This window comes from Anguilla anguilla, chromosome 2 (genome assembly GCF_013347855.1).
Source record: "Anguilla anguilla isolate fAngAng1 chromosome 2, fAngAng1.pri, whole genome shotgun sequence".
In the NCBI taxonomy this organism is placed as follows: Eukaryota; Metazoa; Chordata; class Actinopteri; order Anguilliformes; family Anguillidae; genus Anguilla; species Anguilla anguilla.
The window spans coordinates 51,954,002-51,978,322 of record NC_049202.1 but is presented as its reverse complement, the minus strand read 5'-3'; the positions used below and the strand labels follow the sequence as shown (position 1 = coordinate 51,978,322).

At 40.4% G+C, this 24,321-nt stretch overlaps 1 protein-coding gene across 1 annotated transcript; it reads right to left on the bottom strand.

Moving 5' to 3' along the window:
- Positions 1-2,087: 2,087 nt before the first annotated feature.
- Positions 2,088-22,723, bottom strand: tex2l (testis expressed 2, like). The gene is made up of 12 exons (XM_035407266.1): positions 22,136-22,723; positions 13,734-15,078; positions 10,203-10,403; positions 9,520-9,814; positions 9,103-9,341; positions 8,244-8,393; positions 6,163-6,262; positions 5,384-5,516; positions 4,675-4,806; positions 4,183-4,392; positions 3,452-3,572; positions 2,088-3,027 (listed from the first exon to the last, which is right to left on the bottom strand). The coding sequence occupies exons 2-12, from the start codon at positions 15,045-15,047 to the stop codon at positions 2,872-2,874; spliced, it is 3,051 nt and encodes a 1,016-aa protein (XP_035263157.1). The 5' UTR covers positions 15,048-15,078; positions 22,136-22,723; the 3' UTR covers positions 2,088-2,871.
- Positions 22,724-24,321: the final 1,598 nt, after the last annotated feature.

Below are 24,321 nucleotides of genomic sequence, written 5' to 3'. Positions count from 1 at the left end.
GTATGATGAAATTTTTTTGGATAGCAGGAGTTTTCTGTAAATAAAACGTGCCACATTTTGCTTTAGTGTTGCTGTTTTTATAGCTTTCAGAATGTTTGCTTTTCAACAGTAATATTAAAAACTCTTACGCTTTCTCATATGTTATTGTACAGTTCATTCAGGAGTTTAATTTCAGCCCTGAATTTAGACCACAAATGTTTTATGCTCTTATAATTTTTATGGTTTTTAACATATGCAGTTTGAGAAAAAGTATCTACCATATCGGGGGTGGTACATAATTTTAATTTTTTACATTTTTGCTATTTAAGTAGTTCCTTATAGGCAATATCAGCACAAATACAGCCGTTCCTGTAAAATGGTAAAACGAACATGAATGGACATACCATGAAATAAAAGCTGATTGTTTGTACTTTTATCTCATATTCATCTTTTGACCTCAAATCCAAATAATTTAAGTCATCGCAAAAACAACAAATTTCACTCTACCGTTCCTATACTTTTGAAGGCGCAATACTGAAATGAATTAGTTCTTATGTCCAATAAAACCTATGTTCATTCTCTCTTTTTTTCAACAGTTAGTGTGCCTGGATTTAAGTGTTATGCCCGGGCTTTAGACCACAGACCCCCCCCCCCAAACCCTCCGCCCCAAACTCCCGATGGGTCAACTTCTTTTATAGTTGGCAGACACCGTAAATATCTTAAATATCCATGTCAAACACAAAAGCTGTTTGGGCAAATCATAAACATACACTAATATTTAAATAACACTTTTTTTTAAAACCCAGAAAGTGAACTACGCCTTTAAAATACATCTCTAGCTTGTGCGTAACCAGGGCTGGCCCGACCCAATAAACAAAGTAAACATTTGTTTAGGGCCCCGCGATTGGTTCGGGGGACCTCCCTCCAAGATATATATAAATATATATTTTTTTAATAAATAATTGTGTTCCCTAAGACAATGGCTTTTTCATTAATCTAAACATATTTCTATTGGTGCCAAATCTTGCTGGCTGTGGCTTGGGGGGTGGTTTTCGACCGAAACAGAGGGCCCCATAGACTTTTTGTTTAGGGCCCCCAAAAACCTTGGGCCGGCCCTGTGCGTAACGATTACCAACTGGACATCTCAATCAGGTACAGCCCTTTTAAAGTTTGTGTATTCCATGGTGCATTTATTTCACTGACCACCAGGGGGTGGGAATCCTCATTAACTTATTTTATGTGTTGTAAGCCCACATTCATTGCAACCATTAGTAAGCCTACAACAGAAAAACTTTCCCTTGTATTAAAATTCAGCCCTTTTCAAAATCAGATTTGCCCTTTTAGGGGTGTGGCTATATTAAACAGTTTATATTGGGTCCAATTTGAACTTGAAGTGATACAATTTATAAAATAATATTAATAAAGGAAATTTTATCCTATAACAAATACTTCAAAATATATTTTTTTGAGGTGAAGTTGAGTACTTATTGATCCACACACCATCTGCAACAACTGTGGTGTTTGACTCCAGGCAATTTCCTCAAGTCATTAATAATTACTGTGATGGCATATCAGTAGGAACAGTGTTGCTTGTTCCTTATTGACATTTATGTCAGTCATATATTATTCATACTACAGGGTGAGTATAATAACAGATGTTCACAAGATAGCCAACATCACATAGCAGGCACTTGCCAAGTATACTTGACAATTTATCCAGAGATACAAGTGATGCACTACTGTCTTATAATGTAATATTAAGCTTTGGTTGGGCTCTGCCTCTTCTCTGCATGCCATGAAAGGACTGTAGATGCAACTGCCATATTATAAAGGAGAACGGGGCTATGATTGCATAGTTTATTATATGGTTCCCATTTCACACACATTATGTGTGGCATGAAAACTTATGGGATTATTTGCACTTCCTGGATTATCAAGAATTTGGACACGGTGCATGAAAATAAATAAGAAGTAGATACTAGTGAAATAGCAAACTACCATGGAACAGCCCCACTGAGGTACTGCACTGAAAGACAGCCAATGACAGGACTACATAGCAGTGAACAAACTCCACAGCAGCCCCTTTATCACATTTATTGTCTATAAAAAGGAATACATAGAGCAAACTGTATGAAAATACATGCGATGGCTGTAAACTGGATTTGTTAAAAAGTACAAGACTAAAGAGCAGGAATCACCAACATCAGCATTGTTTGTGCTGGATGGGTTAATCAAACCAATGAAAAACTGTACGCCTTTTCAAGCTGATAGTGGAAAGAGGGCTTATGTTGCAAAAGTCACACTTTGATGCAACAACTCTCTTATTAAATCCTACAGTACTCAGTTACATCACCAAATATGCAACAGGTACACAACTGGATATGCATTTAAGAGTGCAAAGAATAGGGACTGCACCTTCACTGCATTGTCCAGTGCCCTTGATAAATGAGGCAGTTTCTCTTTCAATTGGCATCGGGATCATTTCAATGAGATGCACACCTAAAAAAATATCTCTGCATAATGTATGGCACATGTGCACATATCTGAATCTTTTTTTTATTTAAAAAAATTTTTTTACAACAGTGCTTCCTCAGTTCAGGTTCTGAGCGCAGAGTAAGTCTTGCAGTTATGGTGTAGCAGGGATTCCAAGGGCTCCAAGTGTATCTTGACCTAATCCAGGGTGTGTATATTCCCTATCTACATGCAAATTCCATGGGCTTTTTCAGCTAGCACAATGCCATGGCGTTAATGCTAAAAAAAGGGGGGGGGGGGGGGGGCAAGGCCTCAAAAAGAAGCTTGCTCACTGGTTCTGTAGTTTAGTGCCGTTTCCAATGGAGGTGCTTCGCAGTTTGAGTCAGTATTTCCACATACCTCAGAGAGGTACTACATAGATTATGCCGCATTTTCCTCCACTGCCTTTTCCAGCGAGTCCAATGAGGACTGCCGCAATGATTCAGCTGGGGAGTACTGCGATGCTGGAGGACTGTCCAAACCCGAGTGCATGAGAGGCAAATAGATATCATCCATGTTCGGCATCACAAAGACTTTCTGCAGTTGAAAGGGGAAAAAACACTTGTGAAAGTGTACAGAAGTTTGACACAAGCACCCAGCACAAGTTACACATAAACATCATCAACTGAGTTCCCTGTATATTCAAAAAACACATGCAACACAATATATTTCCTTCATTTTAAAACGAAACCAAATAGAAAAATATCAGTTTAATATAGTTTAAAACTGATTTCATTATTAGGATGCATTTAACTGTAATTTTAAACAAGTCCTCAGGAATTGAAATATTATTCAAAAGTGCAAGTAAAACAGGAATCACATACAATCACATCACAACCAACTGGAAGATGCTTGAAGATGGAAAGGTGTTATGATTCATAGTTTACCGTGCTTTGATGATTTAGCTGCAGTATATTACTTTTTAAACAGTAAATCTACTATTTTAAGAACTGTAACTCACCCGGAACTCATTCTGTAACTTCCCCTCGATCCACTCGGTGACATGAGTGAAGGTGACCTCTCTCTCACCGAGTTTTGGACGTACATGTAGATCTAGTCTGGGAGGCACACAGAAACTGTACCTGCACGCACACACACATGCAAAAAAAAAGAAGTATTTAGTGAGGCAACTACTGAACTATTAAATGAGGCCATTTATCAATCTCTTGGCATCTTCAGTTATTTGACATGTATACCATAGCTGTGTATCCACCATTTTTATCGAGTTCACTACACTGTAATATAAATACCTGTACCACAAGTAATTGAAAATGGTGAAATTCATATTCCTGCTAGCAGTACATACTGTACCAACCATGTTACATTAGATTGAATCATTTAAATTGTTTCTTTTGAACGATTTAGAGGTTCATGGATGTTTTACAAAACTGGGCACTACTGGCTGACTACTGACTAAAGGTGGTGATTTAGATTTTGTTTCAAATTATTACAGTTGCTTTACAATGTACGAACGACATGGATAAGGGCGTCAGGTCAACAGACTTATTGAGGTTAACAATTAAGAAACATGATTGGCAGCACTGAAGATTTTTACATGGAGCAAAAAAATTAATAGTTTCAATATTAATAGTTCCTAGTTTCATACAAATGACAACAAAAGGCATCTTTTTCATGAGTAGAATGTTACAAGTAAACATAAAATATGGGATTTTGAGAGGAGATGGGCAGTACCATATTCTGTCAGTGGGGGGAGGTGGAATATTAACAGCCAAGGTTCCAGACAGCTCCTGTACTTCCACAGCGAGCAGCAGGGGAGTATTGGACATCTCTTCAATCTTCTTCTTGATGTATTCATTCTCTGTGGCCTTCTGGAAGTATTTGGACTTGGCAATCTTGTCAACAAACCTCAGAATCTTCCTGCTTGTACTGCCACCACCATGACTGCAAGAGGAGAAAGAGGAAAATACACCACATGGCCAAAAGTATGCGAACACCTGACATCCAACATCTCATCCAAAATTATGGGCATTAACACTGAGTTCACCTTTTGAAAAATGAAAAACAACCCCAGACCAAGGGGTGTCCAGATACTTTTTGTCATATTGTGTATTTTCTGGCATGTCATAACTATGTTTTTCAACCAAAATGTCATGCAGTGTTAATAAATCACCCAAACTACAGTTTACAGAACAAGTGAGACTCATTATTGAGAATGACAATAACCTTTCAGTGCCAGGTGGAGCACTCTTTTCTCCCAGATTCCCTTGGGGCTCTGAGGGGGGTAATTCCTCTTCATCTGAGGAACCTGAAGACTCCTCATCACTGTCAGCCAGAACACACAGCCGTGGCCTGGAGCTGAACACAACACACTGTCAGTCACAGCTATGCAGTGTGATACTTGCCTACGCTCCATCCAAAACAACACTGAAACACCTTGTGGTATGATTACAGGATGGGAATTATTTCAAAGGCAAAATTCTTTATTTTCTGCACATTGAAAAATGAAAGGCATTGAAAATACAAAACAAAGCTACAGACATTTTGCTGAAAGCATAAAAGGCTAGTTTCTCTGGGAAAGGGAAGAGGTGGTTACTCATCACTTTGACAGAAAGCACCACTTTTTCAGGCTCAAGATATAACAGAAAAGTAGATGATGGAAGGGATCCAAATCCAGCACGCTGTTAGCTGACGTGTGGTGAGCTAGGACTGAATCTATTGTGACTGTGATAAGAGGTACAGCAGCGTAATGTTGGCTGATATGTGTTTTCTGGTTGCAGGATTGAATGAGATGAGATGAACAGTGTTGACCATTCCATTATTATCTACAAATAGCAGCTACTCCTTTTGGCTGTGGCCCAAGGCAGAAAGAGCACTCTTTCTTATTTGATGTCATTTTCTGTGGACAGAGGGGATTGAAGGGAAGCAAGCCTACGCCATGCTGTCTGTCTCCGGCACGCTGTCCGCCTCCAGTCCGCTGTCCTTGCCCAGCTTGCACAGATTCATCTTGGTCTCAAGTGTCATCTGCATGCAGCCTGTGTAAACCACCTGCAGCTCCAGCCACAGTCCTGCAACACAGTCACACAAGGATGTCTGCATAATGGGACTGGCAGTGTGTGACATCTTCTAAATTTATACAGCTAATTCACAGTCACCTACAGTACATCAAGGCATCTGAAATCAAAGTGAATCGTACAGTCCATGATTAGCTTTCATGTAAAGTACTGATTATGGAGCTGGTCTGATCTTGAAAATATTTTTGAAAATGTGCCAGGCTCTTTATGAAAGCTGAAGAGGGATTCAGAACAGACTGTGAGCCCTACATGTAAAAGAATAAATAATGTGCATGAGAGCAGAAGTCTGATGTGTTCCCAGGAGTGTGACGTGCATAGTTGCATAACAGGGGCAAATAGACAGGCTGGGAAGAGCAAAGGGCACACAGTCTACCCCTGACAATGCCAGCTTACTTATTAAAGCTTAATACAGGGACTGGGTAATCCTGCTTGAGCCTCACTGAGTGCTTACGCAGTCACACAGACACACAAACACAACACATACTCCAGCATACACAATCATAAAAGGGAGGAAAGGAATGTCTTAGCTCACACGCAGTACAGAAAATGATCATGTGGTAACTGCATCTTTCCCTTTAATATCTTGAAGTCTGTTTTTTAATAAATCAGGCCATCAGGTCGTCTTCAAGCCTGACCTCACCTCTGTGGTTGACTGAAGGTTTGGAGGTGCTCAACACTTGAGGCATGCTGGTGCCCATGTCCAACTCAGTCAAAGTGAGCTCATTCATAAAGTACGGCAACTGCATAGAGACACAAGAGTAAACACATAGCAGCTTTGTACAGCTAATCAAATGTACCAGTAATATCACAGGAAGTTGTGTCCATCAAGAAGTTTGTGGGGAAACTGAAACTGTGGGAAAATAGGCAGTACAATTATGATAATGTGTGTGGCAAAAAAATCTGAACATTTGGCACATTTGTTTTTGCAATCCAAAAAAAATCCTCAATCCAGTTTCCTTTCCACTACCTAATGCATACTATTTAGTACATACTACCTAGTGCAAACTATTTAGTGCATACTACCAAATGCATACCATTTAGTACATACTACCTACTGCATACTACATAGTACATACTATGTTGTACACACGTTTTCCCCATGCTGTTCTCTGATTGCTATGCTATTGCCTACTCACTATCAGTCTGCTACTGATACCACTGTATTTCTTATCACTGCTTGGGCTGAGCTGATAAGATGTGTGATCCAGTGTCTTCTACGAAATCACATTTTCATCAAAATTGGAATCTATTATCAGTTGACTCATCTGGGTGACAATTTGTGAGTGTGAATGACACATTACAGCATGCCAGAGACAATGACATAAATGTCCCAGCATCCTAAACTGAAGCAATTCATTTGCTACTCTTTTTACTCTTTTTTTTTTTTTTTGCACAGAGGTTAATCATGTTGCTGTACCTAAGGGGCCGTTCTTACAAGCTGCGGCCCTCCCAACCCGTTAGATATTGGTCAGAGAGGTGGTTGCTCAGCAGGCATGTCCAATCATTTCCATGGCAACATTACCCGCAAGACGTCACCAGCAGCTGATCGCAAAAACAACAATAATGGAGAGAACTATAGCCTGTGTGGCTGTGTATTGTTATGCCAAGCATCCACATGGCAAAATCCAACTGTCATGAGGTGGCAACGTGACCGTGAGAGGATGCAGTATGTTTCAAAATTCCTGTTGCAAGCATCCCATTGAAAAACACAGAGGCGATGACCACGGCCTGTGAGAACAGCCCCTGGGGCTACAGTGGAAGAGTGTTGCCTGTTTGATTTATTATTTTTCTTATTAAAGTATATGGAAATATTTTAAAAGTTATAACCAAATGTAGCTAGTAGATGTATTCCACAGCTAGCGCATCATGATACATTATACATATGTTTAATTAAAGGTATACTGAAAACAATGTACAAGAAATGCACAGCGTTCTGTTTGCTTTATAGGATGAAGGGGCTTTCAGAAGCTTTGACCTGATATTACATCAATAAAATCCAGTTATGACATATGGTATAAAATTTGAGTTTGAAGCATTTAAGTGATTGCTTTAATGTTATGTTTGAGCATATGTGGGAAACAAGGTATAAGCAAAGAATGGTAATATTAGGAATAATCCTATATGACAGGTATTTCATCAAAATCAATGACAGGCTGAAATGAAAGGGTGTAAAGGTGATCCTTACAACTAGACCTGGATGCAGTTCTTTGCTATGTGACAGACTGACTAGAGGAGCTGAGTAGGCTGCAGGTAGGCCCTCCAGAATGACTATGCCTGCATCAGTGACAGCTTGGCTGTCTTGTAACCGTATAATGCATTGAAATAGCTTGTCCAATTGCCTTGATGGGCACACTGCATGCTCTAGCAGCACAGCTGCACTGCTCAGATCATGCTTGGCTTTATGTGTGAGGCTGCCTACACAAAGCTACAGAAGGCTGACTGCTGAACTAACAATTTATCAATGGAAGCCATGCACACAACTTCAGAGCTGGGACCTGCTTAGTATTCCATTATAATATGTGGAGGCAACAAAGAATTGGATATATGAAGTGAGCTGGACCGACTCCTGACTCACCTTCACTGATCCAGCAGTGTAAAACCTATATTAAATGATTCCATACTTCCAGCCTGCAGTTCATGTTTTGCATTGTTTCCCCCAGCTACTCAGTGTTTGTGTTCTATGCTATAGCCTGATGTTCTAACCATCAGACTATCACTCACCTTGATCTTGCTCAGCTTCTTCTGGATTTTATGGGCAACCTGGTCTGACCAATACTTTTCACGAAGGAAGTCCCAGAAGATTCTTCCTATGAGTGCATTGATCCAGGCAGGCTGAGGTTCAACATGGTTGCCCGAGTACTCACAGAACAACTGTGGGGATAGATGTCACAGGAAGCTTAATCATGCATCAATTATTTGAAAAGGTTACAAACCAACACTGCCACCAAGATATTCAACTCTGACAGTGCAGCCAATTCACAGCTAGTCCACAGAGGGATAACTGGGTCAGATTATATGTTTTTGATGCAAGTCAGACAAGTCTTAGTCATGGTTGAGTGATTACAGGGGTCTGTTGCTCAGGTTTCTAATTTCATGGCAAAAAAGAGTGCATTACCCTGACAGATCCAGTAATCTGTCAGACTGAAGCTGGGCACATCCTCAAATAATTACACAGTATTTTAGGTGATCAGCTCATCAACTGCAATCTCATCAACACAGCAAGGCTTGGCAGCACTCTTTCGAGCTTTTTAATTATGGTGTATGTGACAGTAAAGCCCCTCCCTTCACTTGTTCATTTTCTGCTCAGCTGAGGCGGAACAATGATTATACTCCCAGATGTAACGCTGGAAATAAAATAAACCCGTATGCAGCAGTAGTTGGGCAATTACTTGACTGGAATGCCACCTGACAGCACTGCTAATGTGGCATTATGCTTTTAGAGCTGACATCATGGGTGTTAAATGTGATTGATTCTGATTAATTTCCAAGGACAATGCCATTTTCTTTTGTTGATGTGCCATGTTTATTTGCTTGTTGCCCGAGTGCTCCAGCATGGACATCCATACTGGACTTTTCTCACCTTCTGGGCTGTGGGACTGCCTTCAGCACTGTGGCAGGGGCTGGGGAGATGGCTTCCACTATCTGAGCTGATGAAGTGGGACATGTAGGTGTGGTAATCCAGTAGGATCTTCTCCCTCACGCTGCCAGCAAGATCCCGCAGACGCAGTAGGGAGGGAATGTCCTCAGCACTCCCCCTGCTGGATCCCCCACTGCACTGCGCTCGGCCTGAGGGACTGCACCCACACGGGCCAGACACATCTGGAGAGAGTGGAGAACCCGGTAGCTACTCATGCACAAGTGAGCAGAATCAAAGCATAACTTTGGTGATCCCCAAAGTATCAAATCTAAATTTTTAAGAACATCATGAAATAAATATGAAACAATGTTAAAACCATGCTTTGGTTTATGGTTATTCTTATGCAGAAAACTGCCTTACCAAGCCTAGAGCTACATAAGCTGTGGCTTTCTTTGCCTTTAGTCAGAGAAGCAGAGAGGATGTGCTGAAACCATTCTTCCTTCTCTCTTCCTGTCCTGCTAAAGAGGTAGAGAATGGCAGGGAAGCCTGACTGGGTAACAGGTGGTGTCTTTTGGTCAGCTCTCTGTTGCTCTTCATCAACTTCCTCTACAGCGTCTTCCTCTGTCCCATCCTGTCCTTTGGCCAGCATAATGCAGATGGGATACTTCTTATTCCAGACCCTTTTTCGTGCCAGAGCCGGAGGCAACAGAAATACCTGTTGCAAAATGATGGGCAAGGTTAATAATCTTAATAATTCCCTCTCCAACTCAGCTGCAGTTACAAAATAGCAGTCATGAATCTCCCAGGTGGGTGCCATGCATTTGAGGTGATTGAGCCAAACGTCCCCCCTTCACTGAAAATATCATGAAAAGCTTTAGATCAGATCATGAGATCATGAAAGGCACTATTTAAATCAAATCCACCACCATCATCATCATCGTCACATTCATCTTTGTCATTATAAATTCAGAGCCATAATCCTCAATAAATACTTAAATGTCCACAGTGTTACCACAGTACACTTTGCTTTTAGCCTTGTGCACAGAAAACCACCTAAAATGCATTACAGAGAACTACAAAGACCTGCAAGGAAATTAAATCACCTTGCTATTGGCCAGCTGGAAGCAGCGCGATCTGACAAAGACAGTCTCATGGGGCGGCTTGTCAAAGGTGGCCCGGCGAGGGATGCTATTGCTGGGGTAATCCAGGCGTAGGCAGGAGCCCTCCAGGGTGACATACACGGAGTGGGTGAGAGATGGGTGGTAGGTCTCTGGGTCGTAGGCATGCATTTCACTCATCCAGCCCTGTAACAGATCAGATATCCCAATGCTGACACAATCTCTGCTGCCCACTTTTCCCCACCTTAATACACTGACAAATATTCCCCGCTCTTTCAAAATTCAGGACAATGCAAAAAACCTAGTTGCAGACCAAGTGAATGAACACATTTCTTCCAAACAAAGAAATAAATAAATGCATATATATTCAGTGGTAATATCAAACAGTAATTTGAGTAATTTGAGTCACAGAGTCAATTTTTTCGGGCCTGGCAGCAATAATTTCAGCTGTCTGACAGAAACACAGTACAGTCATATTGCCATCTGTTGTATATACCTTCAGGAAATAAATTTTGTTTATGTTATGCAGCGTATCCTTATTCTTAATGTCTTTTTAAAATCTTAACTGTTTTTATAGTGGACCGCCTTTTATAATAAAATATTTTGCGTAATTAATTAGAACTTGTGACTAATTCCATTTTTCAACAAAAATACAGAATATACACTGTCATTATAACATGATCCACACAAGTTCAAAAGCCTATTGACCCTATATGTTTTGCTACCTTTTTAGTTATTCCAATAAGTGACACTAAATGTTTCCAATACAATAACTTTGAATGTGGCATGGTTGTTGGTGCCAGACAACAGGTTTGAGTATTTCAGAAACTGCTGATCTACTGGGATTTTCATGCACAACCATCTCTAGGGTTTATAGAGAACGATCCGAAAAAGAGAAAATATCCAGTGAGCGGCAGTTCGCTAGGCGAAAATGCCTTGTTGATGGCAGAGGTCAGAGGAGAATGGCCAGACTGGTCCAAGCTGATAGAAAGGCAACAGTAACTCAAATAACCACTCGTTATAACCGAGGTATGCAGAAGAGCATCTCTGAACGCGCACCACGTCAAACCTTGAAGCAGCGTTTTTGCACTGCTGCACTGGCGTTCAGTTATAACTTGCTCTGAAACAGCATTTTGACACATTTTGCCATAAGAAAGCAATGTTTCAGTTTATACATCACTCTACTCTGGAGCCGTCCATATTTATTTTTGAGACTAGAATAAAAGATTGTATTTACAATTTCTTAGAAAGTCCCTAAGACAAATTTCTGAAAATTTGTTTTACTAAAAAAGGCTGAGTAAATTTATTTCGAATGTATTTCATTAACAGTAGTTAGATTAGATACCTGAACAGAGCATATGTGCTTATACCTATGATATCACCCTCTGCACTCAAAGGATGGACTGAAAAAGAAAAATGTTCCTTCCTGTGGAGCACAGGGCAAGAATGCTGCTGGTTGAGTCAGTGGGTCGCTGCTCTTCGATAGCCTAATTACGAACAGATGCTTGACTGACAGATGTAGGCTCCACTGCGCGTGTCTGCAGCAGGGGCCTTGGAGCAGGAGGTCCTGACAGACAGCACAGTATTACAGTCTCTGGTCAGGGTGACATAGAGGCGGTGGCAGGCCTTTCACATCACATTAGCACAATGGCAGCGTTGCAGCCATGATGTTCTTTGAAAGTGAGGTCACTAATTTAAAAGAAAGAAATCATAACAAATTATGGGATGCCCCCCATCTCCCTCCCTGTGCTGCAGTCACAATGGAATTCATTGCAAATATAACTGGGCTTCCTTTTTTGTTCAAGTATAACAATGTTATTGAAGTCTTGATCTTAATTACACTCTCATTTGACAGGCTATAGGTTGCGATTCATTCTTAATCCTCTTAACCTGCACCTGGAAATGCTTTTGAATTACTTCACCAAAAGAAGACTTGGTCTACGATAAGAGGCCATTACGAAGACATTAACTGTATTCTCCACACAGTGAGATACTTCACACTGAGAAATGAGCAGGATATGCTACCAGACATGAAGGAGAATCCAGCTGAACTGGAAAAATTTAAGGCATTCCTACGATGAACGAACAGTTCATTTCTACTGTCAATTTTAACTGACTACATAGTTTGAGGGAAAAGGTCATGCACATCAGCACTGTAGTATTCAAATGCAAACCTGGATTAACCTTACTGTGAGACAGCAGGTACCAGCCAGCTATTGAAAGTATAGCTGTACTAGTCGGTGTATTTGGCAGCCTATGAATAGAGGGGGCAGAAATGTTGCTGAAACTTATCTTTGATCTCAATACTCCTTTTGCTTCATTAACAAGTGAGACAGTTGTCTGAACAATCTATATCAATTGGTTTCCCTTAATTGAATCACATGCAGTGACAATGACAGTCAATTTAAATTATGTAGTGATTGTAATGAAACCATGAAATCACTAGACAGTAGGGGTGTGCAGAGACGTCATTATCTGTATCTGTATCTGTTCAACCAACAAAATTATCTGTATCTGTATCCAGATAGAAGACTGGGAGTGGGTGTGGTTTATACCGGAAGTCATGTTAAATCAGGCAAATACAGTATTTTCTAACCTAATATTCCTTGGCAATGCAATTGTCAGGGTGCGTGGGGGGTTAGGACCCAAATGCAGAGGGGGAAAAACTCAAACTCCAAAAAGATAAGAACAAAAGACTTTACTTAACAAAAAGGGAACAAAAGGCCTCGCAGGGCAACTCTTCAAAACAAAGGAAAACTTCAGAAACACAGGGAACACAGGAAAACCAAAAGTCCAAAAACACGTGGAAAACAGAACATGGCAGGAACACACAGGGCCGGCACATGATCAGAGACACGCAACCAAACACAACCAACAACCAAGGATCCAGCACCTGAGTCCAGGAGAAGGGAACTTAAATAGACAGACACTGATGAGACACAGGAGGGCACCATGAACAATCAGGCCACAGAGAGGGAAGGGAAAACGAGACAACCAGGAACCAATAATTGAACAATTGAAGACAATCATACAATTACACAGGGTACAAGCAGGACACAAAACAGAAGTGCCGCCATCTGGTGGCCCAACAAGGGAAACACAGACAGGAACACAGGACCATGACAGCAATGGCATATAATTAATTATGAGATACATTTCCAAATCCTCATACTGTACTTTTTATCGCTCTCTCTCTCTTTTTATTTTTAACTAAACTAAGTTTTATGAACTGGAGCACCCCCCATCCCCCTTTAACTCTGGTACATTGAACAATCAGAAACAGAAAAAAATGTTTTATAAATCGAAAAATTCTGTTTTGCATTGGAAATAGAAACCATTTACAGTAAAGATATATAGAAACATATCCTTAGACTGTACCGTGGCAATGGGAAACAAATTATTACCAGACATACAGGCAGCTGTAGTTTTAACCAATGAGATGCTATTACATCACACTTTGAAAGGAAGTACATGTAGCCCCTTGAGATATCACTAGCCTTGTGGTTCTGAACTCACCTTTAGGACTCCTGGTTCCCTGTGTTCCCCATTGAGGCAGTGGGACAGGTGCTGCTCATCCAGGGTCAGGACACTCCTGTGCATGTGAGTCAGATGCCGGGGAGTCAGCAGGAGGACTAGCAGCAGACCTGCCATGAAGCCACAGGCTAGGCCCAGTACCAGCCCAGATATGTAGGAGGGCAGAGGCAGGATGAAATAGCCATAGGCAAACATACCTACACAGAGTAGCCACATGCCTGGCACAGGTGGAGATGGGCGCACTGAAAGTCCATGTGGCCGTTCTCTGCCTTCTACCTCAACCGCCTGAAGAAGATCACTGTGGGTACAGATCTCAAGTTTACCGCTGAGCTCGGCAGAGTGGAACGGCCTCAGAGGGGCCCTCCGGGGCTGCCTCACTGGTGTGTCACACACAGACAGGCAGTCGCACTCCAGCCTCTTACTGCTCCTGCCATGGGTCTCTGTGACCACCGCGTCACCAGCCGATTTCTCTACACAGGCACCCTTGTAGCTGGGAGAGTCAGACGACCACATTGCCCTCTGCAGTTTAGGGCTGCTTATGCTCTCATCACCCATTATCTTGCTGAACATACTGAAGGGCTCCTGCATGGCCTCTGACAGCTTGCGACGAGTGTCCTCCAGCTCCACCTTGAAGAAGCCAACTTTTGGCTCAGAGGGGGAGAGGCTACTGGGGGAGGGGGGAGCAGTCCTGGAGTCTCCATTGCAACCCTTGGGTTGGGTCAACTGTCTCCAGAGATGGAGGTTGAGCCTTGAGTCTGACTTGGACTGAGACACCTCAGGTTCACTACGCGATATCTCAGTGGAGATGGATTTCACCAGGCTGAGGAGAGGCCTGGGCTTTAGGGAGGCCTCTTTGGACTCGATCTCTGTGGATAAGGACTTCACCAGGCTGCCCAGCGGACCAGGGGCCATGGTTACAGTGGCTGAGGAGGAGTGAGGGGAGAGGAAGCTGGGAGCTGAGATGGAGAGGTCATCCAGAGATCCAGGTGAAGACGGGGAGACGGGGACATGGAAAGTAGACGGGTGGTGGTCACTGTCCTTTTCTGGCTGCCAGTCTGTTTGGGCTTTGGGCTTCTCTCTGGGGGAGAAGGCAGAAGGTCCATTGTCCTCACCCTCCAAAGTGAAAATCAGATCACTGTCTTCCAGATTGTCCCATTCCCCCTCTGCGCCAGTCAGCTGGATCACAATGCCTCGCTGGAGAGGCTGCTGGGGCTGTGCTGGAGGGGGACTGAGGGGTTGTCTCTGGTAACCATAAGGCGGCCTCTGATCTAGCTCATTCTCTGGAGCTCCTGCCATTTCTTATCTTTGCATTGCAGAAAGAAGACACCTTGGAAAAAGAAAGCAGGAGTAAGCAAATTAAAGCATACACTTAGCTATAGACAACAGGGCATTATTTTCATATACAAATGCTTTGTTTACCTGCAGGCTTTTCCTGCATGTCCTTTGAGTAAGAGGCCTCAGGCTTCAAAAACAATAGGATGCTATTCTGCCTTTTAAATACTGGCTAATTGCTTTCGCCTCAGCACAGAATTGTTCCCCTTGCCTGTGCAGCAAATGAGAAATTTCCCTTTACTGTCAAGCAGGATAAGTGTGGGCTATGGGCACATAAAAATAGCAGAGCATTTTTGTACAGACATCTACCAAAAAGTAGGGCAGCATGCAGAATTTAATCCATTACTTTATAGTGCAAACATATAATCCCAAATGAAAGTCGATTATACCAGTCACCAAATAGGTTTAGGGATGCTGGGTTAATCCACATGTTTGGTTGCAGGTGCAACAACATACATCTGTAGAATTACATCTGAGGGCATGAGTCCATTAGATCCATCATGGGATGCTATCAATAAAAAAATCAATAAAAATGTATATGTATATTTTTTCTTCCTTGTTCATATATTACAAAGTTTATATTTCTATTTTATGAAATAAGGAGTACAATATGTAAGGAAATGCAAGAAAGGATATTCTGTAAGAAACTCAAGAAAACAAAATTAAAACAGTGGTATGCATGAGAGAAATGTCAGTGTGTGTTCAAATGTACGTATGAACTTGATCTAGCAAGTAATCAGAATCATTAACTTGAGGAGGGTTTTCCCCTCAAGCTCTTGGCAGATCAAAAGAAGAATCTCCCCTGAGCTAACAGCATCCTCAACATCCTGGTCACATACAACCCATGAAGATTCATTTATTTATAACACAGTGCTGGTTCAGATATCAGTACCTCAAGATTCACTAAAGAATAAGGGAGTCCTGGTGCCATGAGACATAATGACCAGTGTAATACCAGAGATCATTAGGATAAACGGGAAGGAAGAGAGTGAAATGAACTCTCATTTATTCACCCAGCAGAGTCAATTATTACATTTTAAGACGGTTAAATAGGCACCCAATTATGTAATTGCTTCATACAGTCATGGCACAAATTCTGCTTTGAGAACAGCTGGCAGATTTACTGTAATCCCCCCTCCTCCACAAAACACTGATGGTGTATAGACCTACTAAACAACAAAACAGCATTAGTCCTACAGCACAGACACACACATGTCCAACAAATACACAGCCACAAAACAGTCACATGCATAATTAATAGCTCTGAGCAGATGCTTATGGGAGCCTTTTATATATTAAGACAACTAGGCATATCAGGGAAAAAGAAAGAAAAAAAAACATTCAGCCAAAAAACCTCTCTCCACAAAATCCTGTCAGCAAAGCTGAGTGGCAGATATGATTATGAAATGCTTTTGTTAGGATTTTCCATTTACAGCAGGCTAAATGACAGCTTGGTCAACAATGTTTTTGATGGAGTTAACGCAGTAACAACTGTTTTTAAAACTTGTCACAAATGATGACACACATTCGTTGTGCCACACATAATATGACACATAATAAGCCATTCATAATATGACACATAATAAGCCATTCATAATATGACACATAATAAGCCATTCATAATATGACTGCCATGATGGGTACCAGAAGGTCAGTCATAAAAATGTAAAAGATATGAGATTAGAATTTTTATATACAATATTGAGGATTCAGAATATCCTAAATAGAAATAATTTAAAATTTACCACTCCCATGCCTTTAGGTGACACATAAATCTTTGCATTTCAGATCATGCCATGCACAGATGTGCACAGCCCATTTTTCTTGAGCAGCAATTCTAATTCCATGTAATAAGTATTTTTGTGTCAATAATTTGTCATCCAATATCATATGTGTAGTAAAACAATTTTTGTTCTTATTTTTCTTTTGTTCTAAATCTTAACTGCATCAGTGACACACATCACCTGACCTAAAACCCAAGGAGCACTTGCAAACTGGAAAGGTAGATTCTCACTTGTCAAAATAATAAAATAGCAGCTATGATGTATGGTATATCTTTATATTGCAGTTTGTATATGAATTCAATGTCTATTAAATATGTTCAAAGACTTGCTAGCTGCAGTATATCATCTCGGCTGATAATATGCTAGGCCGATGGTTAGCTATCTAGCTTGCTGTCAGAAATGTACATGTAAAAAATTATTATTTTTTTAATGTGGAAGATGGCTCTTTGCCTGGGACAGTCTTTATTTATCTGGACAGTGTCTGGATAAGCTGCAGATTGAAGTGGAGGTAGAATACCCAGCCAAGTATTAGATTAAACAGGAAAAAATAAAACCATGTACTATTGTCATCAATTAAAAATGCTATTATATTTTATATTTGTAGCATTTGGTATTGTGGAATGGATATGTCTTAGCCCCACCTACCGCTGGAGAGAGCACCTGGGTTGTGTTATCTAATCAGCCCAGGTGCTTAAAAGTTTGTTCTTTTCCACGGTACAGGGCCAAGCCCGGGAGCACACACTGAGAAAGCACACACTGAAAGAGGAGTTTTTGAGTTTCTTTTGTCAGAGCACTGTAAGACAGAGAAACTGACCATCTGAAAAGTTGGCCAGCGGGTTTTAGTTTAATGTTTTTTCCAGGAACCCATGAGGGGGAAGGGTGAAGGTGTTCGCATCAGTCATCGCATCCAAGCAACATGGCTAACAATAAACAATTCAAGAACATTGGGGAATATTAAGCTAGATCCAAAAACAAATACCATAAAATATTTCAGTGTTAATTTAATTGTAACAGAGTTGGCAGCTTCCAAAAGAGATCGCACCTACTCTACAAAGCAAAATATACTCTATCTGTGTTTAACATGAAATGTTCTACAGTGTATCGTCTTCCAAAGTCACACAAAAATGGTTCATGCATACATACTTAGCATTCACACTGATAGATAGTTATGAAAAGATTAGTTATCAAGGACATGTGATAGTGACATTTTAAGAATGTTCCAAAATTAAGTTTTAAAATGACAGATTTGTTGAACTTCAGGAAATTCTTGACACAATTACCATGAATATTCATCTGGAATAACAAAACAGAATGACACTCAAAGGCTATTCCTGTAGTGCTCCATGTGAATTAAAAATAACATTCAAGAAATATCCAGGGAGCCAGACTATTTACCCTAACATTCTCAGAATGATCTGACAACCAAAAAGTGTTAGCTAGAAAAGTATTTAACCTGAATTGTTTACATTAAATATGAAACAATGCAAAATGACACTGTAAAATGAGAACTGTATTAACCTGGACAAATATATGAATAACATACAGGCAAATGCAGTAAAAAAGTAAAAAAAAATAGAATAATGATAAATTACCCAAATAAATACACAGGAATTCTATATAACCCATAAATTAATCTACATTTCTATCCTTGTAATGTCATGCATGGAACTACAAATGCAAATTCATGTCTATTCTTTCCATTTCTATTCTATTCTTCTCTGCTTTCTTCATAGGACATGAAAAAATGAAATAACTGAGTGCTTTAAGCAAAGTGCGTCGCAGTCTGCAGACTACATTAAACACATCACAATGTGGGCACTGAAATACTCAGCCCATTGTATGCATTTATCCTGACGTCCAGACATTGCAGTGAAAAAAAGAGAAAAATGAATGGCCACAGGGGCTGTGCTTTTGTGAGAGAGGTTGCTAAAGCCCTGCCCCAGATGGCCCTGTGAAGCACCATAATTTTACACGCCAGCTGCACTGAATTACATCCATCGCTAATCCAGCAGATTTTCTGATTTTTCTCTCTCTTTTTCTCTCACTCTATCTCTCTTTATTTCTCTATCTCACTCACTCTTTATAGCCGTCCCACTACTTGTGTTGTGATCACATATAATATATTCATACATTCGGAGAAAAGGAGAAGGTAGAAGGATGTGTCCAGTCATCCAGTAACAGATGAATGAGTACATTATGTTCTCTAACCTATTCCTACCTATTTTTTTCTCCCACATCAGAACATGTGGTGCAGGCAAATCTAATGTACATTTCAGCGAATCACACCATTCCAGAACTGTCACAGCCTCCAGCATGCTTTGGATCATGAGCAGTTCCTCTCTTTCTGCACATTTTCCTCTTTCCATCTCTTTTGGTGCAGGTTAATTTCATCTGTCTATAAGATATTTTTTAATGTACTTTTTAGTAAACTTTAAACTGACCATTCTGTTTTTGAGGTTTATTAGTGGTTTGCATCTTGTAATGAATCCCCTGAGGTTATGCTGGTGTAGTTCTCTTTATGGTAGTCTTTGACACATCCATGCTGACACCCTGGAGAGTGTTCTTGATTAGTACCTGTACTAACATGCTATTTTTTAAAGTCCATCTCAGGCTTAGAGACCTATACTGTGGCCTGTTCCACTGCGGTATAAAATGAGTCTCCACACATGTAAAATCCATGTATCTTCCATCACCCAGAAAAAAGGAAAAGAACTCTATGAAGAAATAAGAGAGGTTGTTTCAATTAAGATGCAGATTAAGTGTTTTTTCTGTCTGTGCAAGCCTGACTTGTGAGCAGCAGTGTAATAAGAAGTGACGCTTGGCACTACATGCTTCAGAGGAGAGCATGTGCTTGTCTGTGCTCTCTGGAATTGAAAGTGGAGAATCCAATAATAAGTGCTGATATAAGACTGAGCATTCCAAACTGGAATATAAAGGCAGAAAGAGCAAAAAAAAAAAAAAAATTAAAAGCCAATCAGGATTTTTTTCAGATGTAGCTAGTTGTCCTTACACAGGGTGTCTTTTTAATTTACCTTTCCTCTTTGACCTCTCATCTGTTACAGCTCCTTATCTGTAAATATAGACTTGAACAAGTAAGGTTCAGCAATGTAACTGAAACTCTTCTGTATCACAGTCAAATGTATGTTCGATGTCAGTTTGTTTGTAGCATGGCTAACATTAGGCATACAGAAACACAGGCAGTATGGCAGGCTGTGTCCTTTGGCTGGACCAACCACATCTAAACCATGTCTTTCTGTGGCTCTGGGAAGAGGGAAAGGCTTCAGCTGCTCTTGGACAAATTAGGAAAGAATTACCATCACAATTGTGAATAAATGCAACAATCTGCTATTAATCTGCTCATACGTACAGGCTCTGGAAGGACAACTTTACACTACAGTTGCATTAAGTGTTTTTAGGTTTTTTTTTTTTTTTGCTTTAAACCTCTAAGCTGTGATCACTCGTGTGCCAGCTACAGTGAAGCTGGCAGGTCACCAGAAAATGCAAATATCTATTTAAAAAAAAATAAAAATCCCTAATCTCACATACAAACATTTCCGGGCCAGTCAGAAACATGCACTAAAATTGAAATAATATTAAAATCAATTACAAATAAAAAGCCATTTCAGAATCACTGTCAAATTTTATCAAGGACACAGTTTTGAGTAAATCATCAGTTACAAAGGTCGGCACTAGGGAATGCCATTTCAAATCAATTTAAGGTTGTTGAAGTGAAACAAGACATGAAATTGCATTAACCGAGATTACAGCAGCACTGGCCTTTGTGGAGGCTCGAATGCCACTTCTATAAGTGGAATCTTAGCTGATGAGCTGTGATAATTCACCTCTGACTGGATACCCCTGGGGCTAAATGCACTATCTGATGCCACAAATAGCAAGGGAAAAAAGACAGGAAAGGACACAATCCAACATCTGGCATTGACTAATGTACATCTAAGTGAAATTCAATACATAAACAATAAGCATACTGTATAAAATAATTGCTGGGACATACATATGCTTTAGTAATTACTGAACATTCAAAATAAGTAAGATCATCACTGATTAAAATGTGCATATATTTATGTTAAACAGCAGTTTCAGCCTTTTCATATTTTATGACATTCCAATAATAATTATGCACAATGCACTTGTGATGGACTGATTTCCATAATTCTGCATCATCTCTCCTGGGACCTTGTTGGTACTGAGAATGAATGTCAAATCGTAAAACATGTAAATGTGGAATGAGGGAAATAATCCTTATTGTCTTCTGTAATTTGATGATGGTGGTGGGGACAAGGATAGGACAAACACAAACACACACACACACACACATCCTGGAAATGCACGTGCATGTAGCCTATGTATACATTGGATCTTTCCTGCATTTGAGAAAGGACACAAAAATTTGATAATGAAGTAATGTGGTCACAGAAGCTAGAGAAGGTGAAACTGCTGACGGCATGCCTAATTTACAAATTCACCTGAGAGCACTGCTCCAAGTTGTCCATACTATAACATACACTCAGCAAGACATGCTAGCCTATGTCATCATATCAACAACATGATTCTGAATAGCCTAGCCTTGAAGTCTGAGCTATAATCTGGACAGATTATCTCCAGGAACATCAAGGCTCTCTTGAAACTCAAGTGTGTAGTTTTGTAGCCTACTTAATATCCACCAACAGATGAGTGCTCAAAGCTCATTTTATTTTCATTAAGTCAATATTTGCTTATTATCCAGTTTTTTTTTTCCACAGACGAAATGCATTTATATTATTTTCCAACTGGTTCGTGGATGTCTAAGCAACTAAGTAAAGTTAATTCTATTTGTATGCATCATGTTAGCACACTGCCACGTCTTATAGTTTCACTTTCATAAATTATATTGTTATATGGCATTTCCATAGCCGTTACTACCATCATGAGTTTGCACACATTATTGCCCCGATTACTTTAAAATCCAAGGTTGTGAAGGAAATGTTTTATGAGGGTCCAAGGAAACATTTTCCGTTTAAGAACAGAATCTCCAACATTCTCTTTGTCATCACTATTCCTCGAATACAGCTCTAGTACAGTTCTAAACTCCACAGATACTGTGTTTATGCATGACCACTTAAAATCAAGGTATATTCTCGTAAAAAGCGACAAAAAGCAAGGAAACATGCATAGCAGAGTATAATTTACACGTTAAACAACGTTCACTGTATCATCTAAATACGCGCGCACACACCCGCGTGCACAGAGTTGTTGAAGAAATGAACTCACCTGAACATGGCAATCGCTGTAGTATACGCTCCCGTGTCCCCCCACTCACTAATAACTGAAGTGTTGCGTTCTATGTTATTATTCCAATTGACCAGCCCATATGTTCAGAGGTGTTTGATTTAGAGTGCTGCTTGCTGTAAACATCGCATTGGAGGAGTCAGCAGCGCTTCTGCCTACTCTCGAGGATTAGCCTATTTGATATAGAATTTCTTTTTTTAAAGACACTTTTTAAAACTACATATCCGGCAAAATCACAAAACTGTGTTGGTTTGTTTGTTGTAGAAACGTTCGTACTAGGCTACATGTTTTTCGGCAAAACATCTACAGTAAAATAACACTTCCGTTACGATTTATCGTTGCCATCTAGCTCCTATAGCGTCCTGATGTTTTACAGCTGGGCTGCTGCTACTAAGCGGGTCTTAATCTCTTGATTCTGTCGTTCGCACAGTGTGTGCAGAAGACTGTACCATTCACATTCTGCTTGACATGTCTTCAGTCCAGTGCTCTTCACTGTATAGCACTATTGCAACAGTGATACGTTCATCTTCCCCCGCCCCTTCATGTTAGTTGTCTCTATTCAGAAGTGCCTTTGCTGACACTGCTGCTCACCAATCTGATTATTAATGGCACGGCTGCAGCGCTTTTTAATCCAGATTAACTCATAGCCCCCCCCCCCCCCCCCCCCGCCCCACTACCACCACCACGCCACACACACACACAATTATCTCGTGCACATGACAGTACGCTTTACTCAGAATTTCCTCCTTGAAAATGCATAGGAACCTTCATCCTTTACAAATGAATAAAGAATTCAATTGTATAATTTTAATTAAGTATACTGATACAACTGTTATAAAATTATTTTTAGCTATATTGGTTGGTTTGAAATATGTGTTAATCAGTAATTCCTTACTCATAAATTTTACAGGATCACCAGAAGGAGCTGAGTTAGATGAATGATTGTCTTCTGCAGCTATAAAGGGTTTCCTTGTTTTTGTATGACTTTGAGCATGACAAAACACTGTTGAAACATACGTTTTGAAATGGACAGTCAGCATTAGATAAACAACTTGGTCAACTATCCATTGCACACTTCTACTGAACGTCCCCCAAATCGATCACACCACAGAAAGAAAGAGAGGCTAAGCATCATGGAGCTTTGGCAGGACTGCACTTTGCATTATTAATCACTTACTCTCATCCCTCTGATACACAGAAAGCAAAGGGCAATCAGTGGACCCCCTGCTGATGCTGATTTTAGCGACCTTGCAGTCTTTTACTGTACAGTACATTACCTTTCAAATTTTCCAATCCCCCTGTTATTGTTCAAATACAACATTAAATTGTGTCATGCTTTGATACTCTTTTTCCACATGCCAATAAACCTACTATTACGAAGTACTGTAGACTTTCTTGGTTAGATCTTGTTTATATTTAATGGCAGCTATGGCACCAATGTGTGCGCTACCACCACCTACTGTAAGGACGCAGCAGGTCAGAATATTTGGACAGCACTATGTGTGTTTGTGTGCATTCATTTTGAACCTATTATTCACAAAATGTTCCTGGCAATTTACTGATTCTCAAATCGTTGCAAAGACACACAGACACACATGAACAAATATCTGTCAGTTGTTCAGATCACCACATACATCCAGACACAGTTAGGTGACTGAAAGGATGGCCATCTGTGGGATGCAGTGGGACATCCAAACAGCAGAGAATATGGTAGGCAGGGCAAGCAGCTCCTGTAAGTGCAGGATGGCCTCCAGATGCAATATCTTTTTTGGTAATTGGTTAATAAGAAATCCCTTATGTGAGGTAAAAAAAATAAATAAATACACCTATCATGTGGTGCTCAGGGAAAGGAACCAAATGCAAGGGCACACTTGTGAGGTTGAGGTAAGTGAAATAAAAGCCACTCTTCCACCGCATGGTACCAGCTAAACTCGACTCGACTCGCTTTTGGTACCAGGTACTTCATTTTCCACTGCAGATAGTACCTCCGTCAATGTAGCTGGTCGTCATAGCGACACAACATGAAACTGCCGTGCCCTGACCAATCAGTGATCTGCAGTATTTTTTCACATCACCATTCGGTATCGCCTCAGCTCGCTTGGAACCTCGACGGAGGTGATACCAAAAAAAGTACCAGGTACCAGGTACTATCTACAACTTTTGCCCGA

What these genes read in the sequence shown, in the direction of transcription:
- tex2l (XM_035407266.1), bottom strand. Translation starts at nt 15,047, where the DNA reads ATGGCAGGAGCTCCAGAGAATGAGCTAGATCAGAGGCCGCCTTATGGT. An exon ending in AGAAGCTGAGCAAGATCAAG is followed by an intron (nt 6,263 to 8,243) that starts GTGAGTGATAGT and finishes GTCTCTATGCAG; the next exon opens with TTGCCGTACTTTATGAATGA. An exon ending in CCGGAGACAGACAGCATGGC is followed by an intron (nt 4,807 to 5,383) that starts GTAGGCTTGCTT and finishes TGTTGTGTTCAG; the next exon opens with CTCCAGGCCACGGCTGTGTG.